Below are 17,592 nucleotides of genomic sequence, written 5' to 3' on the forward strand. Positions count from 1 at the left end.
GAGTAAGAGTGTGGGATGTAAGACAGTATGTGTAAGTGAATGTTGTGGCAGCTACTACATGGTTTTTAATTTAGAATGTGATAATGTTTACATACCAATAGATACTGTTGAGATATAATTTGTAACATCCAATAAAGATCATGTTGTAGAAAATAACTATTCTATCTGAGCCATTTATGCTATCTATGTCACAATGTTCGGCTATGTACATTGAATAAGGTTACCATGGTCTTTTTTCTTATAGGGAAATGGCAGGAAGGTCAGTGGCTGTTGTAACAGCGCAACCAGCTCTTGGGGAGTGAAGGTGTTTAAATCCCTCGTCAGCATTCTTTTGATTGCGAGCATCCTTTGTGTTGCTATTAAACTGGTATTGTACATCATCTACCACTCATGCAAAAATAAAGGCACTGCAAGCACTTTTGCTCTTGCTATGTCTGTGGCTGAATGGGGGCGAGCAGAATGAAATACCAAAGAAATAATGGATTTGTGTTCTGTGGAGTATGTGTAGATTGAAGTATTTCCTCTCGACAAAAAGTGAGCTGTGAAAACATACTCTGGTGTGTTATATTATACTCAATACATAAAGAGAAATGTATAAAACCATCAATATGCGTTTATTGATGTATTGACTGTGTGCCAGCTAGAAAAATGGCCTCCTATTGTAAAGCTTTACTCAGTACTGGGTTTGCTGAAACCTTAATTCAGCCATGGTGCTGGTAGCCCCAGGAACTATGATACTTCATGTTGTACATTGCACATTTTAGTAAGAGCAACCTTGTTTTCCAACCTGGCAAAGGAAATCAGTGTTCTGTTAGAAGAAAAAAATAGTATTTGTCAATACGAATGCAATCCTTCTTCGGGGACTGTCCGGTGCTTCCCTGGAGAAAAAGCTCTGAACACCTGCATGGTAGGTAAGTTTTGCTGAAACCAATTATTTGCTGTTGTGCGATCTCCTCACAGTGCCTTGCAAAAGGTGAAACTGTGTATAAATTAGACAAAAATAGGATTGTTTTAGCGCACTTCTCTAACTGAATACTTTCTACCTTGAGCCCTGGCCTGTTGAAATGACAATTCTCTTTGATACTTTTTGTATGGATGCCTGGTAGTTTGTATTAAGCGCTGTTTGGATTTAGACTTCAGTAGGTGTTTTTTTTGTTTTGTTTTTTTAAATCTCATACATTTCTACCGTAACAGCTAAACCGTACAAACTTTACTAAATGTGCGATCAAGCATTTACACACGTATCTGAGTAATAATTGCAGATCTGTACGAGTAAGGCTGATAAGGCGAAGGCAAATAGCCCGATTACTGAGATAATGCATACATCTACACCTGTGGGTTTACTCCTGTGTATCATTGACGATTGATCTCTTTTAAGAATCCACAAAGATTCCCAAGATTACAGTTGGAAGTGCAGTAACAGCAAGTTTTCAGTCACACCTGGAATTCACACTTGCGACCACGGAAAGATATTTCCACATGTGGAGTTGTACAACTGTGCACGACGAAATGCCACTGCAATTTACAACATAACTTTTTTTTTTTTTTTAGTCCACGGCAATATAGTTTTGCATGAGGAGAATCCTTTTCCTCGAATCCCAACAATTTCTTTCCCATCCCACCTTGGGCGGGTCAGGGTCTGAAAAGGTTTGTGAATATGAAGAAACTCAAGAGTTTGTAGGTGTTTGTTCACAAACTTTCCAGGGCTGGCTGCTCTGTGCCCCTGTAGCAGGACATACACATGGATAATATCACAGTATTGTTGGTAATATTCTGTATGAGTGAACAGAATTACACTGACTTCTAAGAATTCATTTTTGAGTTACATTTTTCTTCATGGCAATTTTTTTGCACAACAATATTCTGATCGATTTTGTATCACTGACTAACTTTGAAGTGTTCCCGGTGGAACAATATTGACATAATTAATACTTGACTGCCTCAGACTAAGGGGTTGTTTCTTAAGAAATTAGCAGCAGCTTGACAGTGTAAATGTAAACTATATCTAATCCTTGCCTCCAGGACAGGTTTGAAAACATGGGTGGAACTGGAGATAAAAATAAACCGGTGATACCTTTCATTGCGTGATACTTCATTTGTACACCTCGCTTCTATCACAGATCTTTTTCTCACGGGTGAGAATTGAGGTGAAAAAATCGCCTGATCAATGCCCATAACTGTCCCACATGCGGGTGACAGTTCCTTATTTTGGTAAGCTAGCTCAGTGAGCTAATGCACTCACTGAATAGAAGAAGTACTTGTCACCGCTACGTCAAAGGTTCTAATTTGAACATCAATAACTGAGTCTTGCAAGGCCCAAAATGAATAAATTAGTGAGTAATGGTTTCTCAATACGTTTTTTTTAATTAATGCGTATTATGTAGGATCTGCAAGAGAGAAATGATCTGTGGTGCTCTGTGGCCGGTCTCCATCAGCGTTATCAGTGACGGCGCCAATGTAGCTCTTCCTCTATATGAGTTTCATTTCCTAGCAGCTTTCGCCACCTTGTGGTAGTTTAGTATAATTCCGTCTAAATTTCATTACCATCCATACTCCAAATGCCAAGCCAGGTCCTCCCTGGATTCGAAGCAGTCCCAGGATCCCAGGACATGGGTCACAGGCTCACTGTGCCACTGGATACAAGCTAGCCTGGCTGATAAGAGGTGATCCTCCGAAACCGGTCCCAGGATGGTTGTTTCCGTTCCAGGGAGAAACTGGCCAGGCAGTTCGGACTTAAAGTCCAGCCCAAACTGCCAGGCCACTTCCTTCCTGGACCGGAAACAGGCATCCTGGGATGGGGAGCAAGGTCAAGACTGATTTTTATATGGCTAGGTACAAACTGTCGTGGCATGGTGTAGAAAGGCCAAGTGGATTTAGGTCCAGATCTCTGACAGGGGGAATGTTTGACATTGTTCAGCATTCCATCCTTCATCTGTTCTTTTTGCATTTGTCGCTCTAAGTGCTCCCGGTATGCCCAGACGTGGGTCCCAGGCTCACTGGGCCACTGGATTCAAGATGGCCTGCCTGATGAGGGGTGATACCCCGAAACCGGTCCCAGGATACTTTTATTTGGTCCAGGGAGAACCTGGCCTGGTATTTCGGGCCGGGCTGTTCCCATGGAGAGCAGGGTCAAGGCTGATTTTCATATGGCTGGGTACAAATTGGGGTGGCATGGAGGGCAAAAAAAGAAGGATTTAGGCCCAGACCTCTGGGGATAAATATTTGATATTGTTCAGCATTCCGTCCATCATCTGTTCTTTTTGCATTTGTCGCCGTAAAAGCTCCAGGTATGCCCAGGCTCACTTTGCCACTGGACTCAAGCTAGCCTGGCTGATGAGGGGTGAGACCCCAAAACCGGTCCCAAAAGTGACTTGCATACAGCTGAGTCCAAACTGGGGTGGCATGGTGGGCAAAAAATTATGAATTTAGGCCCAGATCTCTGACTGGGGTGAGTGTTTAGCATTGTTCAGCATTCCACCCTTCATCTATTCTATTAGAGATGTAACTAAGCATTTGTTTTTCTGCACTTTACAATTGTTTTATGTTGTTGCTGCATTTATAAAAAAGTATTTCTCATTGTAAGCTTCTCAAATTTACTGCTGCTGTGCGGTATTCTGGTATCGCTGGCTCAAATTTGTGACAAGGAAAACTGTAGTGCGCCCGGATTGGGCCCTGTAGTATGACCTTGGCCCCAGCCTGTTGCTTATACTTGTACTCCGTAGGCTGGAGGTGTAGTCCTCTTGATGACATCATAAAATGGGAGAAGCATAGTATGCGAAGGGTAATCTTTAGGTTCTATTTTTAACAAGTTTGGTTGAATACCCAGCCTCAAAAACTGTTTTCCAGTGTTCTGTTTTTAAAGGACGTGCTAAGCTCTGCAGGCACATCTTTCCTTAAGCTCCTAGTCACAGTAATTATGTCGAAATTGATCCCAACGTTATGATACAGAGATGAAATAAAGCTTTGTCTAGATGCAAATCTATTTAATAAGCTTACAGTACAGACCTAGAAGTGAATTTTTCAGCTTCCGAGTTCAGTCTTGCCCACACAAATTAGACCTAAATTCTTACTGGTAAGGAAATCTCTTGCCAGGTCAGGGGCCTTTGTTAAATGCTGGAAAACACTGCAAAGGAGTCGTTGGCGCACTATGTGTGGAATGAAGTCAACTTACAAAGAATGAAAGATGGTTTCAAACATGATCTACAGCACAAAGACCTTCGGCCTCAGTGAAATATGGCACCTGGACATTTGTGAGCAAGTCTTAAAGAAAATCATGAATGAAAGCATCAGGCTGAAAAGTCAGCAGGAAGAAAAAATAGCACTAGCCAAGCGAGTACATGGGTAGCTGGTGTTAAAATCGTTTGATGAGCAATATGCTCACTCCTACTTTGAAGTCGCCTATTCTGTGAATTTTAAGAGGAAACTGATGGCGATGAGACTGGGGGTGTTCCCCACCCTAGACTTCAAGCGCAAGTGACAGGAGGAAGGGAACTTGGAGAACACGAGGTGTCCTTTGTACCACTGGTTAAAGGAAACATTGTTGAATGTCCTCTGCCTCTGGCCCTGACCAATCTGGTACCAGAGGGCCCTGCTGCGGAATGAATTTATAGATCTAGGAGTAAGAACTTGCAGGTCAGCTGCAACGGGGTCCTTAAATTCTCGAAACATCAAGTTGAATATCCAGCTGGTGTAGTTTCTTGCCATTTACAAAGAGTGGTCAAGGTCAAAGTCTCCCCTAAGTAGAGCCTTACCCTCCCCCCCCGTGCTAGGAAGACACCAATGGTAGGCTGTGGGTGTGCACAGATGACGCTGGTACGTGGGCTGCTAGGGGGTACACTAAGTGTGATGTGAGAACATACCCCCTATCCCACCAAGCCTAGTCGGAGCCTCGTAGGAGGGTATTGTTTGTCACACGTCTGTTAGCCACTAGGCACTTTATAGGTTTCTGCTTGTGGTTTTGTGCCAGCTATACTGTATTTGGAAGGCACTAACGGGAGTCTCTGAGTGCGCATAGAAGGCATCTGGAAGGTGGGCTGCTAGGGGGTACTTATGTGTGAAGTAAGAACAACAATGTTCAAACCCCCTATCCCGCAGACTAGCCGGAGTCCCGCAGGAGTGATTTGTTTGTCTCCTATGTCCATTAGGCAGAAGGCACTCTAAAAGTAACGGCTTGTGGTATTATGCCCATTATGCATTACACACTTCACAGTTTTAAGTTCCTCTTTATGGTGGGGAGAAGGCTTAAGATGGTGGCACTGAGAAGGTGGGCTGACGGGGGTACCTCAGGTGTGAAGTAAGATCAATACGGCTCATGCCCCCTTCCATGCCAAGACGAGCCGGAGCCCCACAGGAGGGCTCTCTCTGGCTCCTACGTATGTTAGGCACTATGCACTTTGCAGGTTACTGCTGGTTGTCTGGCTCCTACGTCCATTAGGCACTTTACAGTTTAAGTTTGTCATGATGACAGGGAGAGGGTTTTAGGTGGTGCCTCCAATATGTTGAGGGATAAGTACACTGGCTGCTATCCGTCACCAATTGGTTGTTCTTTTTTTAGCTAAACGTCATTTTTTTTTAAATCTGAGGTGAATGGTTAGCTTAACCCGTTAAAACCCTGTCATGGGTGTCCATCAAAACAATGGTCAAATCATGGGCGTCTTTGTTGGATAGAGTCTGGGCCTGGAAGGGTTGATGCCACTCTTTGCACTTTAGCATGCTTCGCGTATTTTGCCAGGTATTATGCAGCTTGTAAAAATGTTAGTAAGGTGTTTATGACCCAGGACTTTTTAACGTTAGCTGCTACTGTGGGGGGGGGGGGGGGTCTCCACAACTTATTGTTATCTCAGGTAGGTCAGGGGAGGCTCCCTCAGAGGACTATGTTATCTTTGCTTGCGCACCTTTTAGGTTAATGGTCATGCTCTGATTCCTTTCCCTTTTTCGTCCAGGCTATTGCTGTTTTTATAAGGGGGAAGGCAAGGGGAGCTCCCAGCAGAGGCGTCTTCAGGAGTAGCCTTAGACTTCTGTTATTTTAACCTGAGGTCATGTATCATGTTTTTGCATTTTGATCGAATGGTTATGTGCAATGGATTGATGTATGCCTCTTTTTTAATGTTTATGGTTTTTATTAACTAATAAACCTACTGTGTCTAGTAGAAAAAAAATCTTACCTTTTGTGGTTTGAAGATATCAATACTATTACCAATCTTTGGAGAGGAGCATCATGGTCCTAATGTCCCAATATAAGCATTAATCTGAAATAAACATACCACCACCAGAAGCGTATTTGGAGAGAGCACTTTCAACCCAAGGAATCTCTTGGTGCTATTGACACACAACAGCTATTTATTGACCAGAAACAATGAAAGGCAGAGCGGAGCTGCTGGGATTTTAAGCTGCGACCATGTGGTCACATAAGGCTCCCTGCAGTTGATCTCTCATTTCCCAGTCTAAATCCACCTCACCTGCCACCTGGATTTCCTTCTGCTGTGTGTCGGACCCGTGTTGGTTTCTGGCCTCGCACGTGTAGCTCCCGGAGTGGTCACTTGTAGCACTTGTGATAGTCAGGATCCTGTTGTCTGAAGAGTATATGACGTCTGCACCCTTCGGAGTTGTCCAAATGTACTCGGGGGCAGGGAGTCCATCAGCTAGGCACTCCAGCGTCAGGTTCTGCCCCTTCCCGATGTTCTCAGGTCCTCGGAAGACAAGCGTGACGTTGGGTTTATCTGAAAAAGGATGAATGGTGAACTGTAGGTGCTACTGATGGTAATTGCTTCTGCTGAACTAAGTTGTCTTATTTGGTATGGTCCTGCCATACACAATAAACTGAAAACTGGTTTGCAAATCTGAATGGATGACCTGCAACAGGCGGGCCTGTAGGTAAAATATGGGTTTTCCAAATTGGGCTTGTGCCTAAAAGGCCAGCAAACCTAGGCAAACATTCCTCCCTGATAACTTCCTCATGTCACAAAGGCTGTCTTCAGCCAGGCTTGGCTTTTCTAGCCAACACGACTTTGCTTTCTGGGACTTAGGTTTTTTCTGTTCCCATTATCAGTATAATCCTACAAGTCCCAGCCTGCTTACCGGTGTTGACTAAGAAAAGAGGACTGACTTGGATGGCATATGGAAGGTGTACTCTAAAGGGATATAGTGGGAACTTCAAAATCACCAGAGGGATACTAGTAGTTCATCATGCAGCCATTAGATGTGAGGTATGGACTACTGGTGACTTTAGGTTTTACACCTAGACCCTGTCGGCACATGATCCACTGCACACACACACACACATTTATATATATATATGTGTGTGTGTGAATATATATATATGTATACCTAATAAAATTAAAGGTTAGGAGGATGTTATAGTTAGGCTCACATTTTAAACATACCAAACCGTAGAAATTCCCCAGTTATAGTTAGAGTTTTCTCAAGTAATTATAACTTGAGCCCTAAGGTAACTATAGCTCACGCCACCACCATGCAGTTTTTTAATCAAAACTTTTACTGCAAATATTACATTGATATTATCAATAATGTCATCAAAGATGTCATGAGTGCCGTAATTTGTGGGGTAATTAGCAGTGCATGGCTAGGGCGCAAGTTATAGTTATCTTAGGGCATGAGTTATAGTTACTTGAGATAACTCTAATTATAGCTGGTGAAATTCAATGGTTTGGTACGTTTAAAATGTGAGCCTAATTATAACGTCTCTGAAACCTTTGGGTTTTTTAAGTGAATTTCTATGTTTTTTTTATTCTATTTCCTAACTATAAAGTTCCTGTAACCTTAATTTTTTTCAGTGAATTTCTATGTTTGTTTTTTAACGTATTGTAATTTTCATTATTATACATTAATCCAACTAGCGCCGCGCACAACCTCTGGCTGTGCATTGCAGCGGTTGGCCACAGGGCCTGGCCAGATTCCAACCCCCTATAAGCACCCAACCTTGCACTGTGCGTTGCCTCCAGCCATGCGCAGCAGAGGTTGTCCGCAAGACCTGGCCTGCAGCCAGACCACGCGGCCAACCATCCAAACCCATACTGTGCACGGCCCTTTGGCGGTGCATGGCGGGAGTTGGCTGCGGCCTCTCTAGGTGTGAGAACAGGTGTGAAAGGGTGTACCTGGAAGTGAGAGTGGCTGTCAGAGTGTCTGTCTGGGTGGGAGAGTGCATACATCAGTGACAAGGATCTGAGAGGGTACATCAGAGACGAGGGTCTGAGTGGGACTGTGAGTGGGGGCGTGAGTATCTGAGTGGGTCTGTGAGTGTGTACGTAAGTGTCTGAGTGGTTGTGTGAGTGGGAGAAAGAGACTGAAGGAGAGAGAGAGAGAAAGAAAGCGAAAGGGAGAGAGAGAGAGAGTTTTTTAGGCTTTGATGTATGATAGAGTTAGAATGACATATTTCTGCACAATTTAAAAAGAAACATGTATTTGTTATTTTTTAAAAGTAAAATCCCCTTTCATATGACCTTTAAACATTTATAATTAAAAAAAATAAAATAAACAGGGTAAACAAGTCCGGCTGGACTCGAACCCTCAATGCAAAGGTCTGTCACCTTCACACAGAGCTATTAGTTTTTTTTAGCCCTTTATGGGCTATCTGGGACCCAGAGAGAAGCTTCAAAGTCTCTCCTGCAGTCCCATTGCTTCAGCAACCAAGGAACTGCTTTTAACAGCAGCTCCGTGGTTGCTGAAGCAAACCTTTTATCTCTGTTCCTTGCACAGATACACTAGACAGAGATGAAAGGTCCGCTTTCAGACAGTGGGACCTGCTTGACAGAGCTGCAGCCAAGCCACAGCAAACATCTATGTCCCTGGGGTGAGCACCCCGGAACATAGCAGGAACTGGCCCTGGGGGGTGGCGGTCCTCAGAGCCATCAGTGGCTCCTTGACGGGAGCCACGCGGCCCCCCCTTCAACAATCATAACCCTGGGGAGGTGGTGATCCCAGAGCTAAAAGGGGGATGAAACAGACCCGCTTTATTTTTTATTATAGCCCCGGGGAGGTGGTGATTCCTGGAGCTGGGGAGGAGGCCGATGGGCCTCCCCACACACACTTAACGTAATTTGCCCTCGGGAGGTGGTGATTCAGGGGCGTGGGCATGCCGTGGGCCCTCCTGCATATATATTTAAAGTCAACCCAGGAAGGTGGTGGTCTCCGGAGCATGGTCAGGCCACACTCATATGGAGAATGCCCCAGGGACTTGGTCCACCTGGGGGATTCAAAAATACAAACCATGTGAGCCCTTGCTTCATTTATTCTTTTACATTTTTGCTGGATCCACAGTGAATTGCGGTGAAAATGTTTAAAAAAATGCTTTTTAGCCCTGCCTGCCCCCCATCACCCCGAAACTTTTCTGTGGGTGCAACCTAAGGGCTATCATGAAATAAAGAACTTGGGGCCAGATGTAGCAAGGGTTTTGCGAGTCGCAAACGGCAAAAATCGCCGCTTGCGAGTCGCAAAAGCCTCCTTGCAATGTAGAAATGCATCGGATCCAACTCGCAAAATGCATTTCCGACTCGCAAATAGGAAGGGGTGTTCCCTTCCTATTTGCGACTCGCAATGCTATTCATTTTCATTTGCGACCGCGATTGCGGTCGCAAATGAAAGTGCAGTTACCATCCACTTGAAGAGGATGGTAACCCAGGCGCAAACGGGAAGGGGTCCCTATGGGACCCCTTCCCCTCTGTGTCTGGAAAAAAAAAAAAAAATTCAGAGCAGGCAGTGGTCCAAGGGACCACTACCTGCCCTGAAAAATACCGAAACTAAAGGTTTCGGTTATTTTTCAAAGTGCAGCTCGTTTTCCTTTAAGGAAAACGGGCTACACTTTGAAATAAAAAACTGCTTTATTTAAAAGCAGTCATGGACATGGTGGTCTGCTGTCTCCAGCAGGCCACCATCCCCGTGAGTGCCCTGAATCGCTATGGGGTCGCAAATAAATGACGCCAGCCCCTAAATCAATGTAGCTGGGAATCTAATCAAAGTCTGGTAATGAGACTGCCTGTGGGACGACTAATGAACGTAATCGGCTTGTGATACACGTTATAGGGCTGGTAATACATGCGTCCGGGCAAGTTATAAGTGTGTTTTGGTCAGTAATAAATGTGTGAAGGCACGTTACAAATGTGCTTTGGTCAGCAGTGAATGTGTCAGGTAGAGAGAGACGGGTGTTGCAAAGAAGGTAGTAAATATGTCAGGTTGACCACCTTACTTACATTCTACGGTGACTTTCACCACCTGGACTCTGTCGCCGACAGAATTTTTGGCCGTACATTTGAAGGACCCAGAGTCTTTCCTTCCGATCTGCTGCCACGTGTCCACACTCGCATCTTTCGAGCATCTAATGGAGGGGGCGGGGCTTCCATCGGCTTTGCAAGAGAAAGTGGAGTTACGCCCCTCGACAACAGTCTGTGTGCTTGGGCAGAGGATGTTACTGAATTCCGGGGCATCTGAAATAATTCAGAAAAGCAGAAAATAATATTAACCTTCACTGTCCCTGAAGCGCACAACACAAAGTGAACTGAACTCTTGGCGCTTGAGCAGTGGGTATTATGTTTTGATTCTGGTTGCTTGTAAAACACTAAGCCTACTAAGCAAGTAGGTCACTGACACACAACCACGGTAACAAGTGGGTTACTCGGGGTACTAATGTGCTCACTACAGGGACCTCTGTTGGGTGCCATGTTCACAGGTTCGAATTCGGGCAGGTCCTCTCAGCCTTTAAGCCCCGCGAGGGCGATAAAATGAGTAATAGTTGCTTCACAATAAACATTGGTTGTGTCTTAACGTACGAAGCTAAATTACTGGAGACCAGACAGAGGGCGGCTAGTAATCTCTCTGGAACTCCAACCGGTGACAGGTAGATTACGATTACATGCTAATCTCTGTAGCAGATTCAGTAATTTACAGATCTTTCTTACCAGAATTCGAATTTGTGACATCTAGGTTACACAACGAGCTCAGTATCGGATGCCGTTATCCACTGAGCCGATTTGCCACAACTCAATCTGTGGTATGACGTCCGCACACAGCAGATAGTGGCTGCATAAACCTGAAGTGTGCCACCGGACATGATGGAATCTGTGACTTACAGTTTACCCCCACATACTTCTGAGGTAGATACCTAAATCCACAGAACTACCATATCAATTTACAGCACCCTTTTGGTCCTGTCCATCATTAACAGCCTGCCCCACACACAGCCCATCGCCACCGTCCCGCTGCAGAATCCAGCCCATTCCCGGGATGCTAAAGGGAATTCCACCAAGAGGCCAGTGAAGTGCCAGGAGGCGCAGGCAGGCGTGTCTGCCTCTCAGTTTTACACACACCAAGGCCCATATTTATACTTTTTTAGCACCGCATTAGCGTAATGTTTTGACGCAAAGGCGGCACAAACTTACAAAACATAATAGAAATTTGTGCCGCTTTTACGTCAAAAAATGACCCAAATGCAGCGCTAAAAAAGTATAAATCAGGCCCCACATGATTTTCATGTAGTGCAAAATTCGCAAGTTTTTCATCTTTGGTCAGTGTAATTAGAAGACCAAGGCCCATATTTATACTTTTTTTGTGCCGCATTTGCGTCATTTTGTGACGCAAAAGTGGCGCAATCTTACAAAATACAATTAGGACCTATGGCCCATATTTATACTTTTTTACGCAAACCAGCGCCGGTTTGCTTTAAAAAATTTACCGCGGCTAATGCCATTCCAACGCACGAGGCAGGCGCCTTATTTATGGATTGACGTTAGCCGGCGCTGCGGCCTGGTTACAGTAAAAAATCATGGCTCTAACTGGACTTGCGCCATTTTTTGACGCACAACCCCCATTAAAATGACTCCTGTCTTAGGGAAAGACAGGAGTCATGCCCCCCTCCCCAGTGGCCATGCCCAGGGGACTTCTGTCCCCTGGGCATGGTCATTGGGCACAGTGGCATGTAGGGGGGCCCAAGTTAGGCCACCCTATGCCACAAAAAAAAAATGTACTTACCTCTACTTACCTGGGATGGGTCCGCCAATCCAGGGGAGGGCGGTGGGTGCCAGGGGGTGTCCCTGGGGGCAGGGAAGGACACCTGTGGACTGCTTCCATGGTCAGATACCATGGAAATGAGCCCACAGGTCCCTTAACGCCTGCCCTCACCCAGGCGTTATAAAACGGCTCAAATCAGGCTGCGTGCCATTTTTAAGGCCTGCCCCCTCCTGTGCGTCAAAATGATGCGGAAGTATAAATAAGGCGCACATGCCTTAAAGTCATTTTTTGGATGGGAACGCCTACCTTGCATGTCATTAACGCAAGGCGGTTTCACGCATCCAGAAAATGACGCACACTGCTGAATTTTGACGTTCAAGGAGTCGAGCGTCAAAATATAAATATGGTGTTAGGTTTGCACTGAATTTGCGGCAAAAAATTTGACGCAAATTTGGCGCAAACAGAGCATAAATATAGGCCTATATTTATACTTTTCTAGTGCTGCATTTGCGTCATTTCCTGACGTAAATGCGGAGCAAACTGTCAAAATATAATTGTATTTTGTAAGTTTGCTCTACTTTTGCGTCAAAAAACAATGCAAATGTGGCGCTAAAAAGTATAAATTTGGGCCAAATGTCCTGAAATCTTGCACTCTCTTTTCAGCCACGGGAGACGTTTTCTGCTTGAGCTAGTCCCCTTGTATCTCTCATTGTTTTTTTGGATGTGAGATATTTCCACGCATGAAATTATCACTTGTGATACAGCCAAACTACATTTTGTGTAATTTTCACAAGATTTTGCAAGTTTTCATTTAAAAATAGTATACGATTCTTGGCACCATAACAAGGCCAGCATGTTAATTCAGGTGGTAGAAACAATGAAGTCAAAGTATGGAACGTTATGCATTACCATAGGCAGACTTGAAAAAGACCGATTATTGCTGAAACACCTCAGCTGTGATTAATGTCATTTTTGAGAAATCACAATCAATAAAAAAGCTTCCACCGAGAGGATGTTTACGCTGAATTAATTGTTTCTATCACTTAAATTAACATACGGAAATAGTTAGGTGTCCATCACTCTTACCGTTTATAACTTGTTTATTTGTAGCGCTAATCTTGCCGCCAAACTGCTTCAAAGCACTTTGTCTAGTGGGTATGAACGGTAAACTGTGGTTGAGCAAAATAATGATGAGCTTTTACTTAATTAAAACTTTAAAAGGAAAATCATCGCAAATATTTTTTTACACTTTTTTATATTACGTCAATTTCCCGACGTTCTGCACCTGTAGAGAACTATGATTTTATGTGATGGTTCAGGGAGAGAGGATGGCTCCTCCTCAGGGCGACTGGTATCATGCGAGTCAGCGGCCGCAGCATTGTCCACATAATTACAGATTTGTTCGCACTTACTACATGGCCCATCATCTTCTGCATAATCTGCAGATTTTAGCAAAAATAGTATGAGAAAGTAGCCTCTTTCCACCCTTGTTACCCCACTTTTGGCCTGTTTGTGAGTATATGTCAGGGTGTTTTCACTGTCTCACTGGGATCCTGCTAGCCAGGGCCCAGTGCTCATAGTGAAAACCCTATGTTGTAAGTGTGGTTGTTATGTGTCACTGGGATTCTGCTAGCCAGGACCCCAGTGCTCATAAGTTTGTGGCCTATATGTATGTGTTCCCTGTGTGATGCCTAACTGTCTCACGGAGACTCTGCTAACCAGAACCTCAGTGGTTATGCTTTCTCTGCTTTCCAAATTTGTCACTAACAGGCTAGTGACCAATTTCACCAATTTACATTGGCATACTGGTACACCCATATAATTCCCTAGTATATGGCACTGAGGTACCCAGGGTATTGGGGTTCCAGGAGATCCCTATGGGCTGCAGCATTTCTTTTGCCACCCATAGGGAGATCTGACAATTCTTACACAGGCCTGCCAGTGCAGCCTGAGTGAAATAACATTCACATTATTTCACAGCCATTTACCACTGCACTTAAGTAACTTATAAGTCACCTATATGTCTAACCTTCACCTGGTGAAGATTGGGTGCAAAGTTACTTAGTGTGTGGGCAACCTGGCACTAGCCAAGGTGCCCCCACATCGTTCAGGGCAAATTCCCCTGACTTTGTGAGTGCGGGGACACCATTACACGCGTGCACTATACATAGGTCACTACCTATGTATAGCGTCACAATGGTAACTCCGAACATGGCCATGTAACATGTCTAAGATCATGGAATTGTCACCCCAATGCCATTCTGGCATTGGGGAGACAATTCCATGATCCCCCGGGTCTCTAGCACAGAACCCCGGTACTACCAAACTGCCTTTCCGGGGTCTCCACTGCAGCTGCTGCCAACCCCTCAGACAGGTTTCTGCCCTCCTGGGGTCCAGGCAGCCCTGGCCCAGGAAGGCAGAACAAAGGACTTACTCTGAGAGAGGGTGTAACACCCTCTCCCTTTGGAAATAGGTGTGAAGGCTGGGGAGGAGTAGCCTCCCCCAGCCTCTGGAAATGCGTTGATGGGCACAGATGTGCCCATCTCTGCATAAGCCAGTCCACACCGGTTCAGGGATCCCCCAGCCCTACTCTGGTGTGAAACTGGACAAAGGAAAGGGGAGAGACCACTCCCCTGACCTGCACCTCCCAGGGGAGGTGCCCAGAGCTCCTCCAGTGTGCCCCAGACCTCTGCCATCTTGGATCCAGAGGTGTTGCTGGCACACTGGACTGCTCTGAGTGGCCAGTGCCAGCAGGTGACGTCAGAGACTCCCTCTGATAGGCTCTTACCTCTCTTAGTAGCCAATCCTCCTTCCTAGGTAGCCAAACCTTCTTTTCTGGCTATTTAGGGTCTCTGCTTTGGGGAATTTTTCAGATAACGAATGCAAGAGCTCACCAGAGTTCCTCTGCATCTCCCTCTTCACCTTCTGCCAAAGGATCGACCGCTGACTGCTCAGGACGCCTGCAAAACCGCAACAAAGTAGCCAGATGACTACTAGCAACCTTGTATCGCTTCATCCTGCCGGCTTTCTCGACTGTATCCAGGTGGTGCATGCTCTGGGGGTAGCCTGCCTCCTTCTTGCACCAGGAGCTCTGAAGAAATCTCCTGTGGGTCGACGGAATCTTCCCCCTGCAACCGCAGGCAACAAAAGACTGCATCACCGGTCCTCTGGGTCCCCTCTCAGCACGACGAGCGTGGTCCCTGGAACTCAGCAACTCTGTCCAAGTGACTCCCACAGTCCAGTGACTCTTCAGTCCAAGTTTGGTGGAGGTAAGTCCTTGCCTCCCCACGCTAGAGTGCATTGTTGGGTACCGCATGATTTGCAGATGCTCTGGCTCCTGTGCACTCTTCCAGGATTTCCTTCATGCACAGCCAAGCCTGGGTCCCCGACACTCTAACCTGCAGTGCACAACCTTCTGAGTTGTCCTCCGATGTTGTGAGACTCCCTTTTGTGACTTCGGGTGGACTTCGGTTTGCTTTTCTTCTAAGTGCCTGTTCAGGTACTTCTGCAGGTGCTGCCTGCTTCTGTGAGGGCTCCCTCTGTCTCCTCATCCAAGTGGCAACATCCTGGTCCCTCCTGGGCCACAGCAGCATCCAAAAACACTAACCATGACCCTTGCGGCTAGCAAGGCTTGTTTGCGGTCTTTCTGCGTGGGAATACCTCTGCAAGCTTCTTCACGACGTGGGACATCCATCCTCCAAAGGGGAAGTTCCTAGTCCTCTTCGTTCTTGCGAAACACCAAGCTTCTTCCACCCGGTGGCAGCTTCCTTGCACCCTCAGCTGGCATTTCCTGGGCTCCTGCCCACTCTCGACACTGTTGCGACTCTTGGACTTGGTCCCCTTGTCTTACAGGTACTCAGGTCCAGAAATCCACTGTTGTTGCATTGCTGGTGTTGGGTTTCCTTGCAGAATCCCTCTATCACGACTTCTGTGCTCTCTGGGGGTTGAAGGTGCACTTTACACCTACCTTACAGGGTCTTGGGGTGGGCTATTTTTCTAACCCTCACTGTTTTCTTACAGTCCCAGTGACCCTCTACAAGCTCACATAGGTTTGGGGTCCATTCGTGGTTCGCATTCCACTTTTGGAGTATATGGTTTGTGTTGCCCCTATACCTATGTGCTCCTATTGCAATCTACTGTAACTTTACATTGCTTGCATTACTTCCTTTTGCTATTATCTGCATAATTTTGGTTTGTGTACATATATCTTGTGTATATTTCTCATCCTCATACTGAGGGTACTCACTGAGATACTTTTGGCATATTGTCATAAAAATAAAGTACATTTATTTTTAGTATATCTGTGTATTGTGTTTTCTTATGATATTGTGTATAAGACACCAGTGGTATAGTAGGAGCTTTACATGTCTCCTAGTTCAGCCTAAGCTGCTTTGCCATAGCTACCTTCTATCAGCCTAAGCTGCTAGAAACACCTCTTCTACACTAAAAAGGGATAACTTGACCTGGCACAAGGTGTAAGTACCTCTGGTACCCACTACAAGCCAGGCCAGCCTCCTACAAATAGTTTCCAACTAAAACAGCTCAAAATAAACTAAAACGTTCCCCAGTGTGCTGCAGGTGAGTGATAATGCATTTATCCCACAGAAACAGGTCACCTTTCAGACGATGGCTGCTGTAAGCAGGTGTTAAGGTGATATTAATGAGGTGAAACATTTGTCCACATGGCGTTCACATGTGTAACGAGCACTTGGAATGCAATGGTTCTCACGTTTGCTCGCATTAGGCTATTAGTGTTGTAAACTCCTAACCGGTCTTTTCTTGCCACATAAACTAATAATGAAAAGTAAAACAGTTTCACATATGTGAGCTGATTTTCGCCATGAGCGTGAAGGAGACACAAAAATGAAAACAGAAGTTCACTTGAGGTGAAATTTATTGGCAATAGTGCAACTATCCCTGTTACCGGCAAAAGTGCAATTATCCATATAACCAGCAAAAGTGCAATTATCCATGTAGCAGGGTTGATGTCATGCAAAGCGCTCGACTCCTGCCCAGCAAGATCACACTGCTCAGGAAATGAAAAGATAAAGTAGTCTAGAAACCAGCTGAAAACACAGAGCCTCGTATGTTTTCAGTAGTTGGCCGGTGCGCACGAGGAGGGCTGAACACCGGAAAAGGCATAATGTATGCATGCCTTTCACGAATGGAATCAATCGATTTTTAAAAGCCAAGCCCATGAACTAATGAAAGTGACGGCCGTGACATGGGCATGGTTAGAACCCCACAGAGAGATTACAACATGGTCCAGAGCACGTTCGTGCGCTCAACCCTAAACAACCTTCTTGAAAATGTACCATATTACACTGCATAATTTGCTTTTTCCTGATGCATACTTTAGTCAACCATGCCGGATAATTTTGCATAGTTCCAGTGGCTCTGCTCTTCCTCATACTGCAGTATGAGCACACTACAATGTGTGTTTTGCTCATTCAGTTTAATAAGTATTGACAAAGCCAGTGGTGTTTGCTGCACAAGATGTTTCAGTGTTCACACAAACATACGCAGGCACAAAGTGAGAGATGACACAGAAGGCAAGAGCTTGCTTAGGGAGGACATGGACAATGCCACTGCACTACACATTGTTTATTAGGAATATAGAAATGGCAGTAGCCA

The 17,592-nt window shown here is 45.3% G+C and overlaps 1 protein-coding gene across 1 annotated transcript in view; it reads right to left on the minus strand.

Moving 5' to 3' along the window:
• LOC138292941 (intercellular adhesion molecule 5-like) overlaps positions 1 to 17,592 on the minus strand; it is a 122,571-nt gene that overhangs the window by 14,721 nt on the left and 90,258 nt on the right. The window contains exons 6-7 of the mRNA XM_069231829.1: positions 10,206 to 10,439; positions 6,459 to 6,719 (exon numbers count right to left, since the gene is read on the minus strand). Coding sequence (XP_069087930.1) covers positions 6,459 to 6,719; positions 10,206 to 10,439 — 495 coding nt within the window. The remainder of the gene's footprint in view (positions 1 to 6,458; positions 6,720 to 10,205; positions 10,440 to 17,592) is intronic.

The sequence above is a fragment of the Pleurodeles waltl genome, chromosome 4_2, assembly GCF_031143425.1.
Source record: "Pleurodeles waltl isolate 20211129_DDA chromosome 4_2, aPleWal1.hap1.20221129, whole genome shotgun sequence".
Lineage (NCBI taxonomy): Eukaryota > Metazoa > Chordata > Amphibia > Caudata > Salamandridae > Pleurodeles > Pleurodeles waltl.